General features: G+C 44.7%; 4 protein-coding genes across 4 annotated transcripts; 2 read left to right on the top strand and 2 right to left on the bottom strand.

The window, feature by feature from the left end:
• Positions 1–276: 276 nt before the first annotated feature.
• On the bottom strand, positions 277–1,183 carry LOC119397389 (BEN domain-containing protein 5). Its single transcript, XM_037664820.2, has 3 exons — positions 1,010–1,183; positions 711–849; positions 277–416 (listed from the first exon to the last, which is right to left on the bottom strand). The coding sequence occupies exons 1-3, from the start codon at positions 1,166–1,168 to the stop codon at positions 319–321; spliced, it is 396 nt and encodes a 131-aa protein (XP_037520748.2). The 5' UTR covers positions 1,169–1,183; the 3' UTR covers positions 277–318.
• A 939-nt stretch (positions 1,184–2,122) lies between these two features.
• On the bottom strand, positions 2,123–4,034 carry LOC125758996 (uncharacterized). The gene is made up of 3 exons (XM_049416843.1): positions 3,780–4,034; positions 2,605–2,714; positions 2,123–2,517 (listed from the first exon to the last, which is right to left on the bottom strand). The coding sequence occupies exons 1-3, from the start codon at positions 3,964–3,966 to the stop codon at positions 2,422–2,424; spliced, it is 393 nt and encodes a 130-aa protein (XP_049272800.1). The 5' UTR covers positions 3,967–4,034; the 3' UTR covers positions 2,123–2,421.
• A 342-nt stretch (positions 4,035–4,376) lies between these two features.
• Positions 4,377–5,697, top strand: LOC119397388 (uncharacterized). The gene is made up of 3 exons (XM_037664819.2): positions 4,377–4,541; positions 5,346–5,495; positions 5,554–5,697. The coding sequence occupies exons 1-3, from the start codon at positions 4,434–4,436 to the stop codon at positions 5,695–5,697; spliced, it is 402 nt and encodes a 133-aa protein (XP_037520747.1). The 5' UTR covers positions 4,377–4,433.
• A 287-nt stretch (positions 5,698–5,984) lies between these two features.
• LOC125758995 (uncharacterized) lies at positions 5,985–11,429 on the top strand. The gene is made up of 2 exons (XM_049416842.1): positions 5,985–6,049; positions 7,250–11,429. The coding sequence occupies exons 1-2, from the start codon at positions 5,987–5,989 to the stop codon at positions 9,428–9,430; spliced, it is 2,244 nt and encodes a 747-aa protein (XP_049272799.1). The 5' UTR covers positions 5,985–5,986; the 3' UTR covers positions 9,431–11,429.
• The last annotated feature ends 15,236 nt before the right edge of the window (positions 11,430–26,665 follow it).

The following is a 26,665-nucleotide window of genomic DNA, read 5'->3' as shown; positions in this document are numbered from 1 at the left end:
AGGCTGCATGTAATTTAAAAACTACATACAAAGAACCTCCCTGAAATTAGTCAAAACACATTTATAACAGCACCTCACCGTTTTGCCAGCCTCTCAAGGTCTGCCAGCTTCTCAACCACGAAATAGTTCAGCTGCTTGAGTGCAGCAGGCATAAGGGTTTCGGGAATCCCCTGGCGCTGCAGTCTACGTCTGTAACAGTCTAAAACAAAAAGTTCACAAGGCCTCACTAACTGGTACGAAGAAACAATTTTTAAACAAAAATAGTCTACAAGACTACGGTCTGAAGCAGAATGACCAAAGACAGTTTGCACCAAAACATCATAAAAAGCATGAACACTTACCACGCATCACTTCCACTTTCCAAGGTGTCAGTGGAGCCTTTGCAGGCCGATCAGGAAATCGTGGACACCGCTTCCCTGTAAGACACAAATGAACGGTGATTAACTATAACACAATATTTCTCTCTGTCTAGTCTTTCTATCTTGTAATGTCTTTATTCCCCTCACTTCTCTTGCGTGCTTCACATGCTCCACTTCGTCAAGCGAAGTTTTCATTTAACACTTGCACCTGCTGTACTCGTAGTGGGGCTTGCCCAATTCTTTTGACGCATACCCACCTGAAGATTTTTGTTCACGGTGGACAGATTACAGCTGGCTTAAACAGCTCCGCTGTTAAGAAAGTACAAGGAATTCTATAGAACAGAAACACACCTTGCAAAGAGCGGTTTTTCAGCTGGTCCTTGGGCCAAATTCCCAGGAGGAGGTCCTTAACGAAAAGGGAATCCTTTTGATGGCCCTGAATGTGGTGCCATGCGCTAGAATTTATTTGAAGGCCACCGCCAATGTCCACCTGCATCAGGAAACGTATTGCAGCAAAAAAAATCATTTTAACAACCATTTAAAAAAGCAGCATTTCCTGTTTAGGCAAGCACAAGGAAAATTTCAGTTATGATAACAACTGTACGTAATACTAAAAATTGCTGAGGCTGCCCTTCAGATGTGCACGTTACCATGGCATTCTCTTTTCTTGCGTAATCATCCTGTGGCGGTGTTTTCTCCCTAGGAATCACGTCCATGCTGTCAATATCCACTTCCCTCGTCGAGTGGTCTGGTCCGCTCTTAGTGGAGCACGAAGCTCTACTGTAGCCTGCATCATCAACACGAAGCATGGCTCATTACAAACAGCAGAACTCGGTCACTTTAAGATGACAGCATAGTCAGGAATCAATATTTAAAGCAAATGAGTTTCAATATAAAAGCTCACATCCAAAATATCGCTACATCCAAGAAAGAAATTGTACCAAAGGCAACTACTGTACTGTACTGACACAAGAGTTTTTAATTTTTTGTTTTGTTTTTGTAACTAACAATTTGAGAACACACCTCATATTAAATGTGGAACCAAGCTACAAATATAACGGCACTTACTTATTTTTCTTTTTTCAAAGCAGCTTCACAGAGCACTTTAAGTGACAATGGCAACGTGTTGGGTCTGTGCAATGTTTTGCACATGCAACCACTGCCTGGTAAAACATGATGAAGAAAACACAGTACAAATTATCTGCTTAAAAATAAGGCAATAAACTGTCCAAAGAAATTGGAAACCCATAATCAGTGGTGTCTTGGCATAAATGAGCATCTAATTATTGGGTGACAAGTTCTTTCATGCTCTGCCGACTTGAAAATCCTTTTGTGGTCCTATGCAAGATCGTCACCACTGGTTGGAAGAAAAGCTCTCCAACATTGTATGGCGAGCTCATGTTATAACTGTAATACCTTTTTATATAATTTTCTTACAATTCTACGAAGGCAAACTCTCCCCTTATTTTATAAATGTGTAAACATGGTATGCACAAACATCTCCCCTTGTTTAATTTTATGATTTGAAATTGTAAGGAAGTTTTAATTTGAAAGAAACCTATAATTTAAACAAAATAATCTAGGTAGAGGCAATGCTTACACCACTGGCGCAGCCAGGGGGAGGGCCAGGGGGTGTTCAAAGCCCCGCCCCAACATTTCAGTTTGGCATGTGTATATATATAGGCACACATACAAATGCATGCATGAACGTACATAAAGTATAGTTGAGCTCCCCCCCCCCTCCAAAAAAAATTTGCTGGCTATGCTACTGGCATACAAATTACAAATAAGTCCATGTAGCAGCCACAGAAGCCACAAAACTACAGAAAGCTGAATTCCATACCTTTGCCTTCGTCTATGGCTGTCAGCATTCTTTCCTGCAGCCTCATGTTCAGCTGCCTCAGCTTCATGGCCTCCTGCTCCAACTCTTCGTTTTTGTTTCGCAGTTCCTCAATTTTTTTGCACTTTCTTTCCACAAGGCCTTCAAGTCTCTGTACCTTGTACTTCAGCTCAGTGACTAGGCCACCCCTATCGTCATATGTTGGCCTCTTTTTCTGCTTCTTTAAAGCAGCTTCCTCCCTTTGCTGGATGTCGTCAGTTTTTTTTTTAACATGTCCAATAGCTCCTGCCTTGGGCCAGAGGGCTTTTTTGCAGGACGCTGCACACAAAACCAAAAAACGTATTATGAGGCTGTTTAAAGTCATACAATGCATAAGCAAGGATACAGCACTACACAAACAAGTACCTCTGGCTCGACATCATCGTCTTCATCTTCGCCGTCAGGCGAATATGCCATTCTTTCAAATCTAAGCCTCTGCCGGCCTCTTCCCTCCGCCTCCAGGTCTTCTTCTGATTCTGGAAAATATTAAAGGAATACACATTGAAAAATCTTAAAAGAAAACAATTTCATTATGAGCCATGGATGTGCGACTAGGCTGCACTGCAAGTACAAAAGGAAACACAGAAGAGTGGCAACACATTTAGTGGGAAAGAATATTATGATAAGTGTATGCTTAAATAAGTCTTCCATTTATATGAAAGGATCCTTAGCATTTTCAGTAGTCCTTGCATCAATCATAAAAAGTGCATGCTCTACATGCAATAAGCCTCAAACAGAAGCAGGGAGAATAAATATATTTGTGCGTAGTATCACAGCAACCATGAAACATTTTCATCTGCTCATTAACTGTCTTTGTGTATATGCATATTGTGTTAAGAGGGAACAAATACACTTCATATATATATATGCTTAAATCCAGATTTTTCTTTTCGTTTTTCTTTTTCATTTGGGAAGGGGGGGGGACCTCACTGGTGGGCATAATAATCAATATCATGACTACTGCATGAACACTCGCGACCAATAATTATTTTATTTGACCTACGTAACAGTACTCTAAGGGCATGAAGTCAGCTGCGAGGGACTCGAGTTCGCCACGTGCGGCACGTGGCGAACACGTGCCGTACGCTGGAAGCTGCGCAGACAAACGTCAAAAGTGAGGGAGGAGAGGGGTATATATGATCTGGATCAGTGCATACATTTCAAGGGCAATTATCGAGTTGTGCTGTACTGCATGGAATTATAGCACGACTCGGAAAATGGAAAGAAAGGCGATCCCTTAAACATGCATATCGCCTAGCAACAAGTTTTATTGAAGAAGAGATTGGGCGCAAAAGACAGTTGAGCATGTATAGTAATTTACTATTATACTACACTAGCTTCTTTAGGCGTATTTGGAAATTACGGAAGTTGCAAGAATATATTTAAATTACGCTCATTTCAAGACAAAAGTATGTGTCATTGTTCAAAGACCGACCGCACGCATCGGATAGCGTCCACAACGATAGGCATATGCGCACCGCGGAACACAAGAAATGCACTTGACAAGGCAAAATAAATGTGTGCTCAAACGAACAGCTTACCTCCCAGAGCTAGAATCCGAGCCCGGTAAAAGTCCGAGGTCCCGTCCGGATCGGTCCATTTCACCGAATAAAAGAACTTCGATTTGAAATCCTTCGCGTTCTCGGGATGGAAGTTTTCTATGTCTCGAATGTCCACAACCGCAAGTTTTCGATCATCCTCATACCGCACTTTTGCGTGCGTGATCATTCTTGCGCTACTGTACACACGTGAAAGAGAAAAAGGTAACGCAGCCGACAGATCACTTTGCAGGATCGTAGTACAACTTCTAGAACACTGCGATCGTAGGCAAATCTAGCATGTCTGCGCGACATGTGCGCGATGCACGCAGGTGCACGTGCGGAATGTTAAAAGTTCACGAGCCGCGTGCTCGTACTTGACAGATACATGTTTGCATGTAAAATCATCGTGCTGCCTGACGCATGTGACCTGTATATTAATATGTCTAATTTATTTAGTTTTTTATGAGTATATAGTGGTTTACCGGGTATATAGGTATTACTAATAAATGAAATATTGAAATACGAAACTGGACACCTTTTGTCATGCTGAACCAGCAGTGCCAGCCAGGTTGTGTTATTCGCTGAGCAACAATCTGAGGATCATCTACACGTGCAACAACAAATCGCCTGTTGGAGCACGTTAATGCGATCATAATGGATCAACTTCCAAAGAGAAAGAAAAGAGGCCCATATAAACGATACATCAACCATGGATCGGACTTCGTGCTACCGAGAAGTACCAAGAGGGCTTGCCAACACAATGTAAGTTTACATTCCTTTTTGTTCTATCGCCTTCAATATGCATGCGCTTGTGTTCAAAGACTCACACAGGACTGCATGTCTTGGTTCGCATAGCTAAAAAGCGTAGCGTATTAACAACGGCTTGTGTGGGCGAACAACCTGCGTTTGTCTGCACATGTAGTTGTCGAAGGTCAACGTAAATATCAGCGGCAGATATCGCTCGGCGGTCATACCGAACTACGCTGTAACATACTGTTTAGTGAACAATGAAGACTTGTATTTCTGCGAAATTTCAGTACAAATAAAGCGGTTGTGAACGGCAGCCGTTATTTAAGCAGATCACTGCAACTAAGTTGAACATAGACTTAACAATGTTCAGCACATCAGCAGAAAATTTGTACTTGTGCATTGAAAGCAGTTGTCGCTGTTCCGTACATTGCATCTGTTAGAACATTTAAAGCGGACAACGTTTATGTATGAATTCGCAGCTTACGTGAAATTGTTACAATGTTCTCAGGAGTTTTGCAAGTATACTGCCTACAGGTTAGTTATATTTCACAGTAGTGCATAATTCAACTATTTTGTCAGCTTTGGATGTGTTATTAGGTGCAGTTTGCAAAATTGTGATATCTCTTTTCATTGCTGAGGTAGAGTCATTGCGTTCGTTTTTTTTTTTAACAAAAAGTAAACCCAATTAGAACTGAAGCTGTCATTCTCAAAAACAAACAAAAGCGTCCTCTAATATGATATATTTAAATAGCAACTCTCAAAGTAAAGCGTCCTCTTAAGGCATGCACATGTCTAAGATACTTTTTTTGCATTCAGGAAGTGCCTACGGACACATCCTCATCTGATGATGAAGCAGTCTCCAACAATGCAGCGCCCGGACTAAGCCAAGCAGCAGGTCAAGCTTCAGTCTTGTCAGATATAAACAGCGTACTTCAAACTGATACGTTGAGTAGTCAGGATGAACAGGTGAGGTAGTATGTTTCAAATGTTAAGTGTATTTTATTAATAATCTGTTTTGTCACAGGAAACTTCAAACGACGCTTGTGGTGCAGCGGCCTCCAGCATGGCATCTGCTGCGGTCATTCGCAATACTTCAGAACTGCAAGCAACCAATGATGGGCCACAGCATGCCATCCCGATGATTTCCCACGACAAATTGGCTAAATGATGAAGAGGTACACACACATACCTATATTTATATGTGTTTGTATATGTATGACCAAACTGTTTACACCAAAGGGGTTGTTCGGACTAGTGAGTAATCTGCAATGGCATCACACAGACATGGCAGCACTTGTGCCTGTTGTGTCTCCATGTGTGGTGTCGTTGTAGATCTTGCACTAAAAAATCGAACAAGGCTTTGTCACAAATTAGGGTGGTGCTGATCTCTGTCTAGTTCCCTTTTCTCTTGGTTTCATTGTTTTTGTCTTTCTTTTTTTATTTTTTTGCAGCTTTCCATGTCTGATGATAATGGTTCAGAGCAACATGATCCTGGAGAGCTGGCTTCAGAAGATGACATGGTAGGTCCATCAGAAATTGCAAAAATTACACAAACATGGTTGACGTCATTAACTGTTAGGGGCCCAGTTAACATGTTTGGGCATTGCAAATACTGAAGCTCATGTAGCTAACACATTTATTTTTGCTAGATATTACATGTCTGCCGTAAAATACCACCAGTGCTTTTGAGAACAAGCACTAAGTAATGTAATCAAAATTGTACAAGGCACGAGAACTTCCTGAAAGGTACTGCATCTCTTATTACTTGCTTTAGGGCATAGGGGCTGCTTGGTTATAGCAGTGTAGCCTCTGGTTGCTGATTGCAGAGTGTATTTGCAGGCTATTTTTAATTTTCAGAAACCTGATTCACATTGCCTCTTAACCGATTTCAAATTTTTTAATCGCATGCTGCAAAAATTTTTAGAATCAGTTGAGTAAGTGCGGAGTTGAAGTTATTTGTCGTATGCTTCAAGTGCTTTCTCTCTCCTTTCGTGCCAGCAAGCACACTGAAAGCTATGGAGGGAGGGGAATGACAAGGGGCAAAAAGATGCGACCCTTCGTCAGCGCGGGTCATGACCTTGAGCACCTTCTTTTCTTGTTTTTCTTCAAGCACGCGGCTTAATTTCAGCATGATCGCGAGTGCGCTTGGGGGTACGTGGCAGCATCCCGCAGCGGCCACAGTAACTATGCAGCAAATCAGCCAACCGCTGTGGATGTGGGTATATGGTGCAAAAATTTGGGTATATGGCATCATTTGTAGAGAGAAGGGGGATCAATTTCTAGCTGACTGAGAATTAATTGTAAATTCTAGACCATGTGCCGCACTATAATGTTTGTCTCGGGAGCCTGGACTACTGATCGGCAGCATTTTCTGACCATGCTAAAAAAAGCGTTGCAGGGCCCCTTTAAAGCTGAAAACTAAGCACAGCAACTGTTTTCCATTTAGAATAAACGCTTTAGCACAAGTTTACTGCTTCATGCTTGTCAAATTTTCTTTAGTAACATATTGATTTGGTTGGTCCATACAGTAGGTTACAAAATCATTTATTTAATATTACCTGCTTAGTGTTCAGTTAAGACATGCCTAATAGCTCTGGCTTTCTGGCTCCTTTTGGGGTCTTGATTTATTGTCCTGCTTTATAGTCTAACTTCGACTGTAAATGTAGATGGCTGGGCACCTGCTCCATTTTGAGTGACTATTTCTTTTCTCCTTTCCGCAGCAAATGCCTAACAGTCCCACAGCGCCTGGTCATGGTGGCAAGTCGCTTTTTGGAGAGTTATTTACCGATGTTGTGACTGAAAGAGTGGTTCTGTCTAGAGGCGATATTCTCCTCATGGTGCTGAAGCACGCTGTCAAAAATAATTCATCATTCGCAGGGCTGACCAGCATCTTAGACCTTATCAACAGAATTTTCGAACGACCAATATTGCCTCATTCACGTTACCAGCTCTCCAAACTTTTGAGCAAAACAGGCACAACAATGACATATTATTGTTTTTGCCCCAAATGCTTCACACACATAGAAAATGCTGAAACAAATGCCTCTTTTCACTGCACAAAGTGCGGACACAAAACTAGTGTTTCTAGTTTATCTGATATGCCTTTTTTTGTGACTCTTGATGTGGAATCACAGTTGCAAAGATTGTTGAAAGACTGTACACTTCTTGACTTAACAAAGCCACTTAACCATGATGGCTCATTGGGTGATCTGTATGATGGCGAAATGTACCGCAATTTTGCAGCTGCAACACAGCAGTGTGGGCCCAGAATCAGCTTCACATTAAATGCTGATGGCACACCGCTTTTCAAGTCAAGTGGCACGTCCATTTGGCCTATTCAGCTAATTGTAAATGAGGTTCCGGCTGAGCAGAGAATGTCAAAACTTCTGCTTGCAGCATTGTGGTTCTGGAAGGAGAAGCCAAACATGGAGCTTTTTCAGAGCACATTTGTTAAGCAAATGAGCCAGCTTAGCGAAAGTGGCTTTGTCTTGGAGCAAAAGGGGCAACTTCAGACATTTAAAGCTTATTGCATTTGTTGTGTGGTTGACTCGGTTGCCAGGGCACCTATGCAAGGTGTCACTCAATTTAATGGTTATTTTGGGTGTAACTGGTGTTTACAGAAAGGTGAACGAGCTGGTGGTTCAACAAAGTACCCTGTTCAGCCAGTTAACCCCACTGAGCGTACAGAGAGCCAGATGGTTGAAGACATGACAACTGCAGTTAGGCAAGGAGTGACCGTTCATGGTGTAAAAACGGCATCTCCATTGATCAGCCTGCCTTATTTTCACATTGTAGCAGGATTTGTTCCTGATTACATGCATTGTATTTTACTTGGAGTAGGACGACAATTCTTAGATTTATGGTTAGAGTCTTCTGGTTGTGCTTACTCTCTAAGCCGCAAGCAACACACAATCGATGAGAGGCTTATGGCTATCAGGCCACCAAAGGATGTGAAAAGATTGCCAAGACCAACGAAGGAGCGGAAATGGTGGAAGGCGAAAGAGCTGGAAAATTGGATATTGTACTACAGCATTCCAGTACTTGATGGCATTCTTGACAGAAGATACCTTCAGCACTGGGCATGCATGGTTGAAGCTTTGCATATTATGCTGCAGTGCAGTATAGAAACTTCTGAGCTGACTAGAGCTGAGAAACTCTTGTTAGAATTTCATGTGCGTTCAGAAATGCATTTTGGAAAAGCTTTTATGACGTATAATATGCACCAGTTGACGCATATTGTAAAGAGTATTCGTGACTGGGGACCCCTGTGGGCACACTCTGCGTTTCCATTTGAATCGGGAAATGGGAGCCTCAAGGAAGCTATCAAAGCTGCAAATGGGATTCCCCATCAGCTGTGCAGAGTTCTGCAAATTGAAAATACTGTGATGGAACTGCAGGATCTGGCTGTCAGCCCTAGCGTGGTGCAGTACTGCAATTCTTTTGATGCCAAAGTCACACACAAAAGCAAAAGCAGCAGTGATGGCACCCGTTTCTTTGGAAGTGGTATTCCTATTCCACCAGCCTGTTCATTGCCTGAGCAAGAAATCCCACCACCTTCTGTACAGCACAGAAGAATGATGGTAAATGGTTCAATCCTGACAGACTGCTCATACGCGTCAAAGAAGAAGACTAATAGTTCAGTTATTCAACTCTTGGATGGGTCATTTGCCATTATTGAAAAGATCATTTTGAGTGGTGATAACACATCCATATGTGTCCGGAAACTTCGGTGCCGACCAGTAAATTATGACTTGGTGACTGTAAACCATGTGCAAAAAGTGCTATTCAAAGAGTCGCCGGCAGTAATTATTCAGCCTCTAGAAATAAGAAGTGTTAGTGTATTAATCAATTTGGAAAATGTTTCATACGTATGTGCACCTCCCAGCACCCTTTCTCTGTAGTCTTCTTGTTCGACAGTTCTATGTTCCCTAGATGCTCCTGACACAGGTCTGATAGTAGAATGGCCTAGAAAGTATGCACATAATTTTAAATAAGTAAACAAATGCAAAAATTAAACCGTAACCCGACTGAGCAGCACTCCTTCGTGTGCACTGGGTGGAAGGGCATGTGAAACATGCGGTCAGTCCTGTACGGAGGACAAAAAAAAATTACACCATCTCCCGCTAAAGGAGACCATGAGGCGATGCGAAGCCGGAGCACTTGCATGATCGCGTTCCGTTGGCGTTCATTGGGCATGTTACCGACCTTGGATCGTTATTAACGTTGTAGGCGAAGGTGAAACGGTTAACGAATGTCTTTATTGAGCACCGCCTAGTACTTGAGGTGTGCACTTTGCTTTGATGAGGATGGCTTTGTGGTCGCTGAAGTGAACCGTGAGGGGAGCTTGGTGCAGTGGGTGGATCTTGAAATTGGTGAAGACATGATCAATGCATGTGCCGTGAATGGTAGTTCGCTGCCCTTCGCTTCGCAGCTTTGTCTTGAGTGGACGCAATTGGGCTGATGCTGACGCGTGCTTGCGTCAGCCCACTCACTGATGGGACTGTTGCTTCCATCACGCTTCATCGGAAGCACCAATGGAGTCAAGCGGAGTCAACCAAAGCAAGCGCTGCGCTGAACGCGCGCTGCGCTCTAACCGCTTAGAGGAGGAGAGTAGCGCATGCACCGTGAAAGCACAAGCGAAAACGCAGGAGAAGCGCAAGCAGGTGCTGGTAGAGAAGTGGAGAGAGTAACGCGCAGCTGTCGGAGAGAGGGAAGGAGGAGAGGTGCGCATGCATAGTGTGAGTGCAGACTACCACGGCGCGTGTGGATCACCACGCCACGTTACATACCCCTGAGCAAGAGATGCGTCGCATTTAAATGGTGAAGAGCTGGCAGATGCTGCCGATTTATGGGCCTTCAGTGTCTGTGTGTCGATATCTTAGGACTTATGTCTTTGGAACTGTCAGGATAAGCAGATGCAATTTCGATTAATTCAACATCCATAAATCACCATTTGCATTTGACCCGCCGCCACATGAGCCAGTTGTTTGAGAATGCTGGTAACCCAAAGCAGCACATCTCGCTGCAACATGAAAATCAAGGGTAGCCCCAACCACTGATTTTAGCGAGCTATTTTAGGTGTTTTAGCCCTTTTGGAGGAAGCAGTTGATATAGTCACTAAGAGATTATGGAACACTGCTTTCCTCATTTGCTCATTTTCTTTAGAAGAGTGCTGGTGATAGTGCAAAGCAACAACTGGTGCATTTGTTCATCACATAAGGAGGTACAGTGACTGCTCATTGTTCTCTTGATATATAATGAAAGCCATGCCTTTGTGGCATCCAAAAATGCGAAATACCAGCAGTACAAGCTGGGTTTTGTGCACGTGAGCACTATTGCAGCTCCAATCACACTGGTGTGAGTGACCGTACATTGAAACTTGCATTACTTGGAAAATCATCGCGAACACGACATCTCACAAGACGGAAGACACAGTATGAGCACAGTCTAACAATTGAAGTTTATTGAAACAAAAACGAACGCATGTAAAACAAAAACCATGCATGTGCAGGAACTTCAGGTCACGTGAAAGAAATTTCTAACCAGCAAACTTCATGGGGATCCATTGACCTCTTAAAATTGCCAAAGTTGCCTAGATGCAAACACCTCGTGCCCAGTGTGCACTTGTGCAGTGCGTATGAATCATTCAGTCTTGTCAGAGTGGCATATGTCATTCAAGTTGCTGTGCCTTGTGAAATTTTATGTGCACTGTAAAAATGTCATTTAATTTCAAATGCAGCTATGTATAAATTTTGTGCATTTGTGGATGATTTTTTACATATGTACATATATTGCATGCATGTTATTTTTGTGTTTTGTTTGTGTGTCCTTATGCCTGTACTTGCTGTATTTTTGCCCATTTTAATAAACATATTGCTGTGGAACGCCATGAACTTCTCTGAAATGCTTGGTTGTCTTCTGTTATGCAAACAGCAGTAAGATTATGCTGCTGTGCTTTCATTAATTTCAAGAACACTACTGTGCAGAAAGAGGTTGCGTAGTGTATTTATTAAAATATGTCCAGACTAATCTCAAATGCTTGCACTGCTGCCATTAGTGGCATGCATTTCTCATACATTTTTCAGGAGTTGAGTCCTCTTCCAGTGAACCTGCTTCATTTTGCACTAGGAAATGGTATTTCCTCTAAACTTTGAAATATATGTTAAATGCGAGTCATTTTAGTGAACCAAAGGCACTTTGACTGTTTCTATCTATCTAGCCGCTTACGTCTTGGTGTTCTCGTGGTTGTCTCTTGGTATATATCGAAATCGGCACAGGAGCACTTCAATGTATGATGAACACAATCTGCAGGCCATGACTTAACGCGACTTCCCTGTGGCATGCATCATGAAATCCTTTCCACCAGTCGTGTGGCACATACCCATGGTATGCGGTTAAGTGCTATAAGTGGTTCATAGTCTATATCATCCCAGACTTTGGAAATCTTAACAAACAGCGTGAATGAGCCCGTTTCATTGATAGGTGAATTATCCAGATGGCATCAAAGAACAAAAATCATGGCTCTAGCCGGAATCAAACACTGGCATTCTGCATGGCAGTTTCCACAGAGTCGCTGCTTCAAACTGCTTTGGAAAAATACCCTGTACAATCCTTCTGTCAGGACAAAGCTAATTGTGGTTGCAGAGTTGCCTATCCTATTTATTATATCACTGTGATTAATTTTACATATGTGCACTTATAACTGCTAGCTATATTCAAGCGTTGCACTTGTCTGTAGATATGCACATCATTGCTCCATAGTGTGCACTTCGTGGCGATGAAACTGACATGTAAGTTGCAATGTGAGCACCAAAGTTATGTCAGGCCATAAGCTACCCTTCAGGAGCCAGTGTACTCGACATGCCTGGTAAGTCCACGATATGCGCAGAGCTACTAATTCACACAAAGACATCGATCCACCTCATAATGCTTAAGGCTCAAAGCAGAAAATCCGGCATTGGCTGACGCATGCTTACTGCTTCATACGACTGATTCCCACAATGCATGGGATCTGCCAGATTTTTACACTCCATTTGCACTACACCCTTTGTGCACTAACAGGAATCGTTAATCTCATATCCATGTGAGTGAGCATTGCTATGTCTACACAGAATACCCAAGAAAAGAAATAATTAAAACAAGCGATGAGGCTTGCTTGTAGGAATGGGCCTACTTTCGTCCAGGCATTTGCTCTGCAGGAGACTGAAGGTACAGCTTCTACGAGCACAGCTGTAGGTCACACAAACCAGCAGAGCTAGCCGCATTTTTAATTGCACCATATTCAAAATGCTGTTAACTTAATGCTATTACTGTCCCACTGTTTTGAGTTAGGATGTACCTCATAATAAATACCACAAATCTAGAAAAAAAAGCTTGTAAGGAACATAAATGGCCTAAAACTGCAACTTGGGGCACAGCCTGATGAAGGTTTCAATTCAGAATGTGCATACATGGCTCAATTGAATGGAATAGATAAAAATTATTATGACGACTCATTGAGCCTGGAATTCTGCCCCGACCTATAGCGATTTAAGTTGCCATTTGAATAACAAATACCAAGTTTTATATATATCAAACAAATTTTAATCGGAAGAAAAACGTCCAATAGGTCTACCCAATTGGAGTTGTACAACCAGTTGGACCAACAAGCATTCCAATTGGGAGGCCAATTGGAATGCTCTGTTCCAATTGTTTTCCAATTGGAATGTGTGCAACCAATTGGACCAACAAGCATTCCAATTGGGAGACCAAATGGCGAAAGGTGGACCAACTGGAATGACCAATTGGAACTGTGAGGTCCAATTGGTCTTTCCTATTGGAGTGCGGCATTCCAGTTGGTTTCCAATTAATCCCATTTGGGACCAATTGCTAGAAACTGGTATGACCAATTGGACCCATTAACTTTTTTTGACTGGGACCTGTGCGCACCGATGCGCACCCGCCGTCCTCGATAAAGAGAGCGCATCCTGTCGCGACACATTTTTGGCTTCTCCGAGGCATAGAGTTTCCTACAATACTTACTAGAGGGAACTCTGGCGCTAGTGTCTATGGGAGCCGCAACGCATGACGCTTCAGCCAGCATGGGAATGATGGGTGGCTAGTACACAAATTTGTCTAAACTTCGTTCTCTCGGCTCCGTTTGGCTGCGCGTCGCCTGCGTCCGCTTTGTCGCAAAACAAAGTTCAGCAAAAGTCAGCAGTTCCACTTCACCACTTTAACCTTTTTACGCTCACCAAATCAAACCTGGTCACGAAGTTCACAACGGTCTATTCTTTTATCCGAAACGAACGCCAAGACACAGCAATAAACAAAGCCACAAGTACGTTTGAAGCCGCAAGCACGAAGACTAGGCAAATTTGTGTACTACCCATCATTCCCATGTATGCTGAACGATCGCAGCGCCAGAGTCCCCTCTAGTTAATTTTCGGAAACTCTATGCTCCGAGGCACTCCGAAAAGATGGCGGAGCGACCAACGTTACTAGAACAAAGCGACACTATGTAATCCCAGCATTCATTGCGTGCTGCCATGCGCGTTGCAGACGACGCGGACGGCGAGAACGCTAGCGCGCCTCGAGTTTTTTGCAGGCCGATTTGTCCAGTCCGTCTGATGATGGCATCAGTGAACCTGAAACCTTGCTGATTGACTACCAGACGCGGAGATGAAACGCTGGGAGTGCGCGATTTTGTGGGGGAAATCGTCAAGCTCTTCTCCGACATCGACGTGAGTAATTATAGATATATACTAGGGGTGTGCGAGTATTCGAGTTTCGAATTCGAATCGAATAATACCTAATCGAATAATTCGATTCGACTTTCGAATTACTAGTATTCGAAGTTTCGAATAATTCGACCGCACGAGTATCTAAAACGTGGTAAAGGCCAATGGTGCAACTTTGTTAGGCTAAGGTGGCTAAAGCTAACGCTAACGTCGTTACTGTAGGGCTTTCGTCAAAGCTTTCACCGATATCGTGGTTCAGAAGCGAGCACATGTGCATTTTAAAGAAAATTATGTCATTTCCACCCGTCTTGGCTACTGCAAAGAAGGGCAGGAAACAGACTGGGAGACTGTTGAACTGCTCGTCAAAAAATAACCAGCACACTGAGCTAAGAACTTATAGTCAAGATGTTCAAATAAACTTCAATGAGCCCCTGATCCCAAGAAAGGATGATCCTTTGAAATACTGGAAAAAGCACAGAGCTGCACTTTATCCAGGTATTGACAAAATTGCCTTGCGATACCTTCCCATCTCTGCTGCTGAGGTGCCTAGAGGGCACATGTTTTTAACTGCAGTAAACACCGTAACGTCACGGCGAGAGAAACTGAAGCCAAGTCATGTAGAAGAACTGGTGTTTCTGCTGACAATTTGTAGTCTTTCGGTAGCAGTCACTCACCGCATTATGTGGTCGAGGACATGAGCAGATTTCAGTTCTTTGTTCTTTTCTTCAATTTTCAATAAAATCTGTGGTATTAGATATTCGATATTAGTGAGGTTCACTTTGTATTTAAAGACGTTGTACACTAGCTTCCTGAACAACCATAGCTGCTCTGTTTAGGACTGAATATTGGGCGACTTGGCATTGATTCAAGGCAAAAATTAACAGCGTACTTGTAATGAGGACAAAAGAAGACCTGGACACAATGCCAGCGCTGTTACCTTGTCAGAAATTGTGTCAACAGCGAGGATATTGTGTACAGGTCATAAACACTATGGCATCATAATGCAAAACAAAATAACGAGAGGGAACAAACAAGGTGATTCAACAACGTCGTTCAATAGGTTCAACTCACTTGTATTAATGTGATTAAAATAGCCTTGCACAATTAACACATCTCCTAAAGGCTATAAATATGCACATGTAACCCTGGCAAGTTTCAGTGCGGATATGTAACTAATGAAGCGACAATACCATAAAATGCATTTTCTTCACAACACACACTGTCACTTAGTGGATGTCTGTCACATCATAAGGCCATAATTATGTTTCATCATATGGTCATAATTATGTGACGATTATGCCACATGTTAACGCGCACAAATTGACATCGAAACGGAGGATCAAAACAAGCAAATAAAGCATGAAAACAGAATAACAAATTTGACCTCAGTGCACATTTTATCACATTACAGCATGATAATAGCGGCTTTTTCTTTTTGCTTTAGTGTATACTCCTTGAAAGCACTCTGCTTCATTTATGCTTTATCGGAAGGAAGGAAATTATGTCGTACAAACATCTTTTTTCAAGGCGCACTCGCGCATCGATTGGCTGGCCATGCGAAGCATATGTGCTATATTCCCAAGGGTTTCTAAGCACGCATCACACATCGTCGCTATGTGAGCCTAATGACACTTTTTTCCAATTTTTCATTGCGCTTTTCCATCGAGGCAATGTGCAGAACGACACCTAAAGCTGCCCGAGCGACGATAAGAACGCGCGAACAGAGGAAACATAAGTATTACTTACCATTGGTGTTCCTGATGGTACCGGGAACGCAGCGTGTCCATCATCTGCTCGGTAATATACACAGCGGCAGGCTCGCTTGAGTCGCCGGGTCATCGTTACACCATATCGCACCCGCAGTAAGGCATATTGCACTGTCGTCAAACCACGCATTTCACGTCCAGCGGCGAGAGCAAACACAAAACGCGCGCACACGGCCGACACAGCTGGGCAATTCGGAAGCGGCGTTCACAAGACCACGGTGATCTCATGACAGCTTTGCTTGGGCATCCCGCTCGCTACGTGGGCCAGCCTAAAACGACTCTCTTCTCGCTTTTCTTTCTGTCTTTCTTTTTCCTTCGTGTGCATATACGTCGTGACGCTTTCTCCCATTTCGCTTGTATTCCGACGCGTCTGATTGTCGGATTTCCTCGCTCTTGCCATGGAGCAGGCTGCTGCAGCCATCCGAAGGTCGAAGGGCATTTATCTCCTTTCCTCTCGTTCACAGCGGCCGCTTAAAAAGAATCGCGTTTTTGCAGCGTTAGCTACGCTGGCCTAGCCGAGCCAGTTTCGCGTGGATCCTCAAGAGCCGTGCTGCGCATGCGCGAGGATCAGTGATTTCACACACCGGAACCGGCAGCTCCCGCGCACTCCGCCGCCGCCGGTGGGCGCTTTCCAGAGCAGTGACGTCGTAGACTTGGCAGACGTATTGGCGCCGGCGCGCGCGCAGCTATTCGCCTTCGCTGTGCAGTCGCCGGCTGACACTGCACTGGAGCCGCTTGATAGCGCCTCTGACTGGCGTTTGCAGGTGGGTAACGCCATGGAGAAGGACAGCGCAAATGCTGCTCAACGGCGCAGAAGAGCGGAGAAGCTTAACTCATCGGATCCTGAGGCAGTTGCCTGGCAAAATAAATATACATGTGCCACATAATACGTATACCGTGTGCGTGTCATTGGAGCAGCAGTAAGCATGATAATCAAGCTAATCCTAGACAATCAGGAAAGCTAAGAATAATTAGCTGAACCTTTGCTAACGCTACGTTATCCTGGCATAGCCGAGCTAAGTCACTGCAACATTTTTGCAACAATGCCGCACGGGATTTTATTCCGTGCGTTGAGGCAGGCCGCCTTGGCCAGCTCTTTATCGAAAAGCCTAGAATGAGTGTGCATGTCGTGCCAATCGGCCACATAGAGGGCTTGCCAGCTTTTCCTTTCAGTTTAATTTTGATTTGATAGAAAAACGACATAATCGAAGTCATTCTGTGGTCGAAGTGTTCCACGAGCCCAACGGTCCAAGGTGTGGCCTCTGCAGCATTCCGTACGAGAATGTACATATATCAGTCGACGAGACGAAGAAATTATTGATTAGCGCGTTCATGAATTTATTAAGTATTCTGAGAAATTTGTGCTTTCTTATGACAGCAATCTTCTTCCCTCTATACAGTTGCATGCATGTCCGCCAGCACTCAAGTCAATGTAGAGATATTCGGAAACAAATAAAAAGAAAACATGACAGAACAGGTGAAATGGGAGTTTTTGGTCCCTTTCGTGATGAATGACATTAGATCGTGAATTTACCCCCTTTCTCTCATTTCTGATCTACATAATTTCTTAATGAAGTAAAATTGAGGACGCAGAATCTTATTACACCCCCCTCATTGCCCCCTAAGGGAGTGTGGTCCAGATGCAGGTAGTAATAAGGAGGACTGCAGCCTTAAAAACGCCCAACTAGGATAGTTTGCGTTTGCAGTGTACCACACACAACCTCTGTTTCCCACGGTCAGTGGCAGCCGCCCGTTCCTGAGTTGTAGAACTTAGTGGTGTGTCACTATAAGGGCCGAAACCCATTTCCCATGTCGTACGTTCAATCCGCGCTCGGAGCGCGGGATCCATCGGTGTGCTGTTACGCTTGCTGCTGACAACGCGCACAATCGAAAACAAGATGCACACAGAGGACGTAAGCGTGCGCGCTTCCGAGCCAGTAGGCGTGCGACTAAGGGAAACACCGCGGATTAGACGACAGTATCAATGCAAATAGATCGCGTCAGCGCCTAGAACCAAGACGCGATACACCGCGCCAGACCGCGCAGCGTGAAGCACCCGACCGGAACTATTAGTTGCCAGCAGCAGCCACCAACACCGCCAAGTTACGCGGAAAGGAAACCACAAAACATTGAAGCGAGGTGACGTAATGCACTGGGCGGGGCACCTCGAACGGCGCTGCCCTCTCCTCCGGAATGAAGCGAGTTGAGAGGGAATTGTAGGTAAATCGTCAGGTAAATGTAGCGTTCGCTATATCTCCGGTCCTACTATAGCTTTTAGAAAAATTCTTTCGGCTATATATTCGGGGGAAGGGTCCAACTCATTCCAAGGTGCTTTTTCACGTCAAGAGCGAGGGATGGTTCGTGAACCCTTTAAAGGTCATCGCCCCGCTCGTAGCGATGCGCGCACGCCTCCGTGCACTTCGCCCTACAGGGTGTGACCACCTGCGCGCGCGCTTATCTCGTGGAGGGAGGGGGGGGGGGTTGTGTGTCTTGTTCTTCCGCCGAGATGTCCGCGCTGAAGTTACAGAGCGTACGAAGATCACTTCGCTCGCTGCAGCGGCCGCGTTTGCGAAACGAGCACGCTGTTCAAACAGAAATAAGTGACAACTGTGACAGCTGTTAGTTCGCGCTCGTCTAGTGTATACCTGTGTGTTCGTTTCATGCGTCCTTCTTATGTTTGAGCCGCGCGCTTTAAGTGTCGAGCTGTGACACTTGATAGTTCGCGCTCGTCCTGTGTGTGTTCTTTTCGTGTGTCCTTTGCGCTTGAGTGACGCGCTGGAAATTTCGAGCTGCTTTCCATTTATCGCGTTACATTCCAATTTGTTGCTATCGCATTCATTGCTTTGCCGTTGAGGCGAAACTGTGCCTTTTTCCATTCATTCATTCATTCATTCATTCATTCATTCATTCATTCATTCATTCATTCATTGCTATGGCTATCAGTGCTTCTTTTGGTTGAACCGGCCCTTCGCTTGGTGAGGAATTTGTAGCAGACAATTAAATGGTACTATTCAAGGCGTTTTCATTATCTTGCAGTTATTTGGTTAAATGATGAAATGGGAATCTGATGTCCTTTTCAATTATTTTTTTTTGTTCTGTAGGTGATGAGTAAGGATATTTGGATAGGCAGCAGAACTATGCAATATAACCAGATCGAGGACGGAGGCTTTTCGGGATAACTAAATCCAGCTGTGCTCTTGAAACGTGGCTTTATCGACAACATTCCATTGGAGAAGATCCGCACGACCAGTCCAGGTATTGCACGAAACGTGCACGTTGAAGTGTCTGTTGTAATATTAAGGCGAAAGCCTTCAATGTCTCATACTCGCGGTGTCCGCAAGGTGTCCGTCCGACTTCCGCCGTCCGTCCCTGCCGTGGCACGGTGCCAGTTGTAGCCTCTCCTCCTCACACTCTCTCAGCAGCCACGTGATGGCACAGCGGCGCATAGCAACAGTTGCGCGTTGCTCCTTCCAGCGCGCGTTGCGCAACTGTTGCGCAACGCGGCGTCCAAAGGCGGAGTCGAATGGCCACAGGCTTTCGCCGAACACACATTAAAATTTACAAAGTGTCCTTCGATTTTATAAAACACCACGGACACACAGCGAGGGACAGCTGACTTCCACGGGAGCATATCAGAGGTGATAATAATTGCTGTGGTTTAACATCCCAAAACAACGATATGATTATGAGAGACGCCGTATAGTGGAAGTCTCCGGAAATTTCGACCACCCGGGTTTCTTTAACGCGCACCTAAATCTAAGTACACGGGCCTCAAGCATTTTCGCCTCCATCGAAAATGCGGCCGCCGCGGCTGGGATTCCATCCCACGAACTTCGGGTCAGCAGTCGAGCACCGTAACCAATATAGACCATCATGGCGGGTGGTCTAGTGGTTACGGTGTTTTTAGAAAATGAAATATAGATATTCTGTTCTGCCATCGTCTAGGCACTAATGAGTCATGACACATTTCTAATGCAACAAAGAAATAGCACACCGTACGTTTTTTTTTTTAAAACATTAAATGTTGGAGAAATAAGTGCCAGTTAATGATTGATCGTCATTTCAGGTTGACCTAGGAGAGTTGACCTAGGAGAGACTCCTATGTCAGCCCAGAGCTAGGTCAGCCCAGAGCTATTAAGGAACGCATAGTTTAAGGCATTGAGAATTATTTTAAAAGAAACTCCAATAGACTGCATTCGATGCATCAGGGCGGCGATGATCGAATTGATGCTGTTTTCAGTGGTATTTAAGACTCATCTAGCATGCTGACCATATGGTATGCATTTTCTATTTCCTATCCTCAGCTTCGTGCGCTCTGCTTGAAGCCTAGTGCAACTATGGGGCTTTCTCGGTCGAGTTATTCGTGATCTGCTCCAGCAGTGGCTTCTGCCCGAGGGAATAATTGAAATAGGAAAGATTTAAATCATGTTTAGGAAAGTAGCAAAGATAAGCGTTTGCATGTTAAGACGGTGGCTCAATATCCAGCGTCAATGACATCCTTCGAATTCAGGCTTAAGTTAAGCATGAACTACGGCAGCACAAGGTGTCTGAATCACAAACAGCTTGTTTCTCTTATCTTCATCGATGAGGGAACACTCTTCCATTCCAAACGGTCGCCACGACCGGCCACAGCAGTCCTGTCTTGGCCGGGTCGGCGCAAGCCTTTTCTGTGAAGTGATCCGAGCAGATGAGGTAGCCATGGTACATTCATTTGCTCCCATGTGAGCTTTTCCAAGTATCCTCGTTTAGATTTCCACCATAAGACACACCTCGAGAACGGGTGAAATACCCCAGTGAACACGAAGAAATAACACGCAAAAGCGAAACTAAAGGTGAGAGTACTAAGAAGGGACGTAAAAATCCCGTAGTTTTAGGGACACAATGAAAAGTGAAGCGCACGTCGGTCGTCATTCATGTACCACTAACGTGTTGTAATTTAAAAAGCAAACGGTGACTGCAACGTAAGAAATTATTTTTGCTGCCCTGTTCATGAATATTTAAAGATGCTAACTGACAACAAAAACTGGTCAGCAGAATGCTGTCCGGCCAAACCAGTTTGTGGAGCAAGCATTACGTCCATTCGGCAAACATAAATTGCAAGTTTTGTTTTCGTAAAAAATGTGAAGAGCGACCGCTAACCAATAACGAAGCGAAATTTTCGTCTGCACGTATGCTGCAGCATTAATCAGCCCGTCAAAAACTGTGAACAAGTAGCTTCACTTTCTTACAAGACTACTGAAAAAAGCGCTGTGCCAAACCGAAAAATTATGTTCACATCAAGGCAAGCGCAGATCTTTCGTTCCGTCGTACAACTTTCTGATAAGGATAGCGCTTGCTTCTTCGTAACGACTGAAAAAAAGGTGTGCTTACCTGCCGTCCGCTGGGAAGCGGAAAATTTCGCCTTGCTGTCCCTCTTCGAGGTCCCACTGGTCCCACACCAAACAGCCACTCAGCTTGCCTTGTGCCCTTTTCTCAGTTTTTCGGACATGGTCGGCACGTTCACGGGTACACAAACACTTTTGTACTTCAGAACATAATTTAAAGAAAGTCACAGTTTCACCGCAAGGGCGAAGCAATAAATGCGATAGCAACAAATTGTAGTGTTACACGAAGTGATGCTGGCAGCTAACTGTTTTTTATCCAATCTCGCGTAACTACAAAACGCTGGTGTAAGAGAATACGGCCGCTCCAGGGAGAGATGCTCTACGCATAGTCATATTCGCGTTGAGAGCGCGCACGTAGAAGGGTATACGAGCCGCCCGCTGCGATAGCTTTCAAAATAGCGCTCGCGACCGCACCCTTAGATTCAATTTTCAAAGTGGCTGCTCGCGCGACACCCCCTCCCCACGCCTCCCTCCCGGACCCGCCCCCACCTCGCGTCTTTTTTCATGGTCGTTAAAGACGGGCGAGGCGTTTCCTGTCTGCTTTCACGGCAGGCCTCCCGAGCGGGGTGATGTTATCGCATGCACCCTTCGAGCGACGGAAATGGGCCGGCTCGTTTGATCTCTGCTTCGGCCGCGTTCGTCGCCCCCGCTCGCGCGCTTTTACCCGCGGTAGCACATACATTGCGTGGGGGGATCTTATCAATTTGGATTTCATACCGGAAGGACATGACGGCGACGGCAAAACACCGTCGAGACTGTCCATATAATTGCTATCGCAATAAGATCGCCCACGTGCAGACAGCGAAAGCGGCAGGAGCACACGAAGAGAACTGCAGGACAAGAGCGAAAGCGCCATCCGTTGGCGCATCGAATGAGGCGACTAAATAAATATATACGACGTGCACAAAAGAAAATAGCCAAACACACATTTTATTTCTACTCGCAATTGCATCACGTTACTTTATTGTTATGTAGTTTGAAAAGATAAAACCACATATGCAAATGTTACTTGAAGGGACACTAAAGGCAAATATTAAGTCGATGTTGATTGTTGAAATAACGGTCCAGAAACCTCGTAGTGCTACTTTTGTGCCAAGGAAGTGCTTATTTTGAAATAAAATCACGTTTTAGCTGTCCGCACCGCGTTAGCGCACTTCAAATCACCCGCCTGAAAGCGGTGTTTCACACGTCACTGCTGCCGTGCCAACATTGCCCGCCTTTACTGCGCGGCGGCGTGCACTGGCGGCGTACGCCATTCGGGCATCCGGCAACATCACATGCATGCGGCATTTTGTCGAACTTTCTGTCAGAGCGACTTTCACGAGCGCGCAAAACACACGCGGCAGTACGCGATACCGAAACTACCCCTGAGACGCGACCGCGTGTGCGGAGGGCGCCGGGCGAAGCGCTGTTCGGCGAAAACGGAACCTTTGAGCCACGCGCGCCGTTCCCCATGGCAACACAAAAGAGGTTCTTTTTTCATTTATCAAAACAGAAACGAACAAGCAGCATTTCATTACGTCTCTTGGTGCATGGAAGGTTCTTTTTTTATTGCAGCTAGTTTGATTACAAGTGATTAATTGTAGGCGAACTCTCTCCCGTCATCGGGATCATTTCCAAAATGTGCCGCTCGTGGCGCTCATTGTGTGATACATTTATCTTAATTTCTCGGTAAGTAGGGCACTGCTGTTGATAATATTGCCGTTTTAGACGTTGCCATACATTGAGCTTTCACTCTGACATAAATTGTTATTTGCCTTTAGTGTCCCTTTAACTTTCGCTTGGCTGTCAGGGTCATGGCGACACTTTATTTCCAATACCGAAACTAGCCGCAGGGTCAGGCCCTGTTTAACTAAGTAAATGCGAAAATCGTCATTGGAGGATAACAATGCAAAGAATGCATGACGAACACGATTCACAGGTCCCGACACGATAACGTGACTTGCCAGTCGCGTACGTCACGTACCCGCACAACACGGCCCGTGGTATACGGGCAAGCGCCACAGGTGATTTGCAGTCTATATATCAAGCCAAGGTCAGCAAGTAAAGAGAGAGAGAGAGATAGTTTTATTTACAGAAATGCAGAGAGCGATAGTATGCTCTAGCCTCCTACTCTACACCGGGGGAGGGGAAAGAAAAAGAGTAATGAATGACGATGGTAAGTTAGGGAGACAGTCCCATCAAGTTGGCGAAATACTATAGCCGTATACATCCAGTCCCGTTGCTTGTAGGAAGGCTATGACCGCTCTTATGACCACAGTTTCACTGTTGGTGCCAGGCCAAGGGCCCAACACAACCTCATCAGTTAATGACCTTTGATGAAATCGCTCAGTAGAGGAAATCGATTTCTGCCGCTCACTTGAGTATGCTGGGCAGGCACCACCAAGTATTTGTTGTACTTCACAGTGATTACAAGTGGGACCGGTGTCACTGCAGCCGATGATATGTGCGTAACGTCTTGTGAAGGCCACACCAAGACGAATTTGGTGAATTATGCTTGCCATGTGTCGCTTTAACTTACGAGGCACGCGGAACCTCGTCTCCGGGTCCCATTGGCGCAATCGCCGGTGTCGTCAGTCCGATTTGGTTCGGAGCTCAAAAGTGAAGTTGCGCATTACGCACCGAAGCAGGGTGGTCGTGACCGGTCGTGATAACGCAATGCGTACTTCAGGGGCACTGTTTAAGGTTATTTTAGCTTCAGCGTCTGCTTCTGTGCTTCCCATCACGTCGCAGTGTGCAGAAATCCACAGGAAAGTGACGAGGTGGCCATTTGCTGAAGTAACGTGAAGAAGCTCTGCAATTTATATAGCTAAAGCATAATATCAACCTTGTCTCATGACGCAATCAATGGTTTGCAAAGTGGGAAGCGAATAAAAATCAAGGCTCAAGACGGAATCGAACCCACGCATTCTGCTTGGCAGTCAAGCATTCAGCCACAGAGCTGCTAAGCTTCAAACTGCTTAGTATAAAGATCTTCTACAAGCGTCACGTCGGGCAAACGCCAGTTTTGGTTGCAGTGTGCTGGCTATCCGCTTTTACAACAATGTAACAAACGTTCATCGCACAAGACGCAGTCCAGCGTTGCTCGAATCAGCCGACGACCGCTTCTTATGAAATGCACATTATCGCACCTTAGCGTGCACTTCGTTGCGATAAAAATAACATGTATGCTCTAATGTAAGTGCCGACGTTACGTCGAACCATGAGCTACCTTTAACACGCCAGTGCAGTCGATGTGTTTGGTAAGCCCACTATTCAAATCATAGCTAATCAAAGTTCAGAGAGAGGTCGATCCACCTCCCAACGCTCATTTTTCGGCTTCTAAATTTTATTCTTTTGCAAGCAGCACATGGAAGATCATATATCTCAGTTTTAATTGTCACAAAGAGCACTCAAACTGCTATGCTCGTAACAACATACTAACTGTCCCATCATTAGAATCCTCAGCCCTCTTCGGCACTGGAACTCATGTATGCCTCGCCTGCATCATGATAAGCAGTGATACGCCCAACAATTCGGATCGACAATATCTGCTCTATACTTTGCGTTTGCCTGTTCTTTTTTTAAATCGAATCGCAAGGATGAAAAAAAGAAACATGGTATAATTGTATACCGCAAGTGGGAAGCGTACAGTACTAATGGATTGAAAGGCGACATTTTTCAATTTTTTTTTAGTATAACGACTGCTACGAGCAATAGCGATAACCACATCATGTCGCGGCAATTATCTGACCGCTAAAGTTAATGTTCGCTCTAATTTAAGTGTTCGAGACAAAATTACGCACATATAACACAAAACTGTACACGCTGGAAACGAAAGTGAGTACATTACTTGGCCCTAAATTTTCGCACTTAAAATCGTGAGGACTAAACAAACGAATTTCCCAGTCGCTGCGTGCAGGGAACTTCTACGTCATTCAGTAACAAAGTGCGCAGGGTGCTACAATCATCACTGCCATCTGCACAATGATCACTACCGCAAACTACAGAAAAGTATTGATAGTTTTTCTTACCGATGATAGTTTAATAATTAATCAACTATCAACAACACAGACACTACTCTTTCTTACCCATATTTGTGACTCAGCTATCCGTAATACCAAAAGTAGGTGCAAATCTTCCATCAACTTCGCCATCATGTGGCCAAAAAGGAAATTATGGCAAGACATCTACGAGAGCGCACTCAAGATGTTCAAAACTTGTAAGGTGTATTTCAACATGGTGGTTAGCCGGGCTTTTTGGTGCGAGGACTAATTAATGCAAACAGTGTACAAACAGGACAGTGACTGGGGGAACACATGACACACGCAACACACACTATGGTGTACGCTGCATGCTATCAGAGAGAACATACTGGCCGCTTCATTATGCTTACGCACTGCCTTGAAAACATGATAGACCATAACACTTTATATCTGTTACACTTTTTAAAGGAACATACTCAATCAATGTGACATCAAATCAAAGGCTTACACGAATAATAGCTGACTGACTATGCGGAAAAATGGGTACCGCTGGATAAACTAGTTGTCGTTAGGTCATTTACACTGGACTTGCATGATTGACCACACTGAGATCATGAAGTGATGATGGGGTACTGGCTGTAGCGGCATCCGCTCAGGCAAATGCCCACTTCCGTAAGTGCACGCTTCCGAGATGAATCCCGTGTCGGACAAAATGAGTGGGGGGGGGGGGGATGCGTCAAGATGTGTCTTAACGTCTTAACGTTAACTGAGAACAGACTGGCGTGCCTTTGAGTCGCAAAGTAGTGTGCTGGCATGTGTTAGAATGCTGCGTCGCCATTCATGCAAAGGCGACAGCTGGCGCGAGCTGCATAACGCCGCCGTACAGCCTTTTGAGTGACCTCGTTACACAAATGCGTTTGGTTGCGTCTCTGACGATGCGGAATGTGAGGTACGAATCAGGGGCGCAGACAATGGGGGGGAGGGGTCGGGGGTTCAGCCCCCCCCCCCCCCCGAAACTTTTTAAATTTTGCTTGCGTATATATACACGCACACATAAAAACGCACGCACGAACATAGATAAAGTATGGTTGAACCCTACCCCCCCCCCCCCCGTAAAAAATTTCTGGCTACACCACTGGTACGAATGTAGGTTGATTGATTGAATCACGGACTTTTAACGGCCCGAAGAAACTTCAGGGTTATGATATGCACCATGTGTATTGTAGAGCAACATGTTCGTATTAATTTTCAACCAGATGGTCATTTCCAGGATTTAGGGACATCTGTACGTGGCACCATCTC

Source organism: Rhipicephalus sanguineus, chromosome 6 (genome assembly GCF_013339695.2).
Source record: "Rhipicephalus sanguineus isolate Rsan-2018 chromosome 6, BIME_Rsan_1.4, whole genome shotgun sequence".
In the NCBI taxonomy this organism is placed as follows: Eukaryota; Metazoa; Arthropoda; class Arachnida; order Ixodida; family Ixodidae; genus Rhipicephalus; species Rhipicephalus sanguineus.
The sequence above is the reverse complement of the archived record's forward strand: the minus strand, read 5'-3'. Positions and strand labels throughout refer to the sequence as shown.

Bases quoted from the DNA above. Each gene is read 5' to 3' on its own strand.
- LOC119397389 (XM_037664820.2), bottom strand. From the start codon at position 1,168: ATGCTTCGTGTTGATGATGCAGGCTACAGTAGAGCTTCGTGCTCCACT. The intron at 850-1,009 runs GTAACGTGCACA...TTCCTGATGCAG, and splicing joins CAAGAAAAGAGAATGCCATG to GTGGACATTGGCGGTGGCCT. The intron at 417-710 runs GTGTGTTTCTGT...TGTGTCTTACAG, and splicing joins GAAAAACCGCTCTTTGCAAG to GGAAGCGGTGTCCACGATTT.
- LOC125758996 (XM_049416843.1), bottom strand. From the start codon at position 3,966: ATGATCACGCACGCAAAAGTGCGGTATGAGGATGATCGAAAACTTGCG. The intron at 2,715-3,779 runs GTAAGCTGTTCG...AATATTTTCCAG, and splicing joins TCGGATTCTAGCTCTGGGAG to AATCAGAAGAAGACCTGGAG. The intron at 2,518-2,604 runs GTACTTGTTTGT...TTTTGTGTGCAG, and splicing joins ACGATGATGTCGAGCCAGAG to CGTCCTGCAAAAAAGCCCTC.
- LOC119397388 (XM_037664819.2), top strand. From the start codon at position 4,434: ATGGATCAACTTCCAAAGAGAAAGAAAAGAGGCCCATATAAACGATAC. The intron at 4,542-5,345 runs GTAAGTTTACAT...TTTTGCATTCAG, and splicing joins AGAGGGCTTGCCAACACAAT to GAAGTGCCTACGGACACATC. The intron at 5,496-5,553 runs GTGAGGTAGTAT...GTTTTGTCACAG, and splicing joins TGAGTAGTCAGGATGAACAG to GAAACTTCAAACGACGCTTG.
- LOC125758995 (XM_049416842.1), top strand. From the start codon at position 5,987: ATGTCTGATGATAATGGTTCAGAGCAACATGATCCTGGAGAGCTGGCT. The intron at 6,050-7,249 runs GTAGGTCCATCA...TCCTTTCCGCAG, and splicing joins TGGCTTCAGAAGATGACATG to CAAATGCCTAACAGTCCCAC.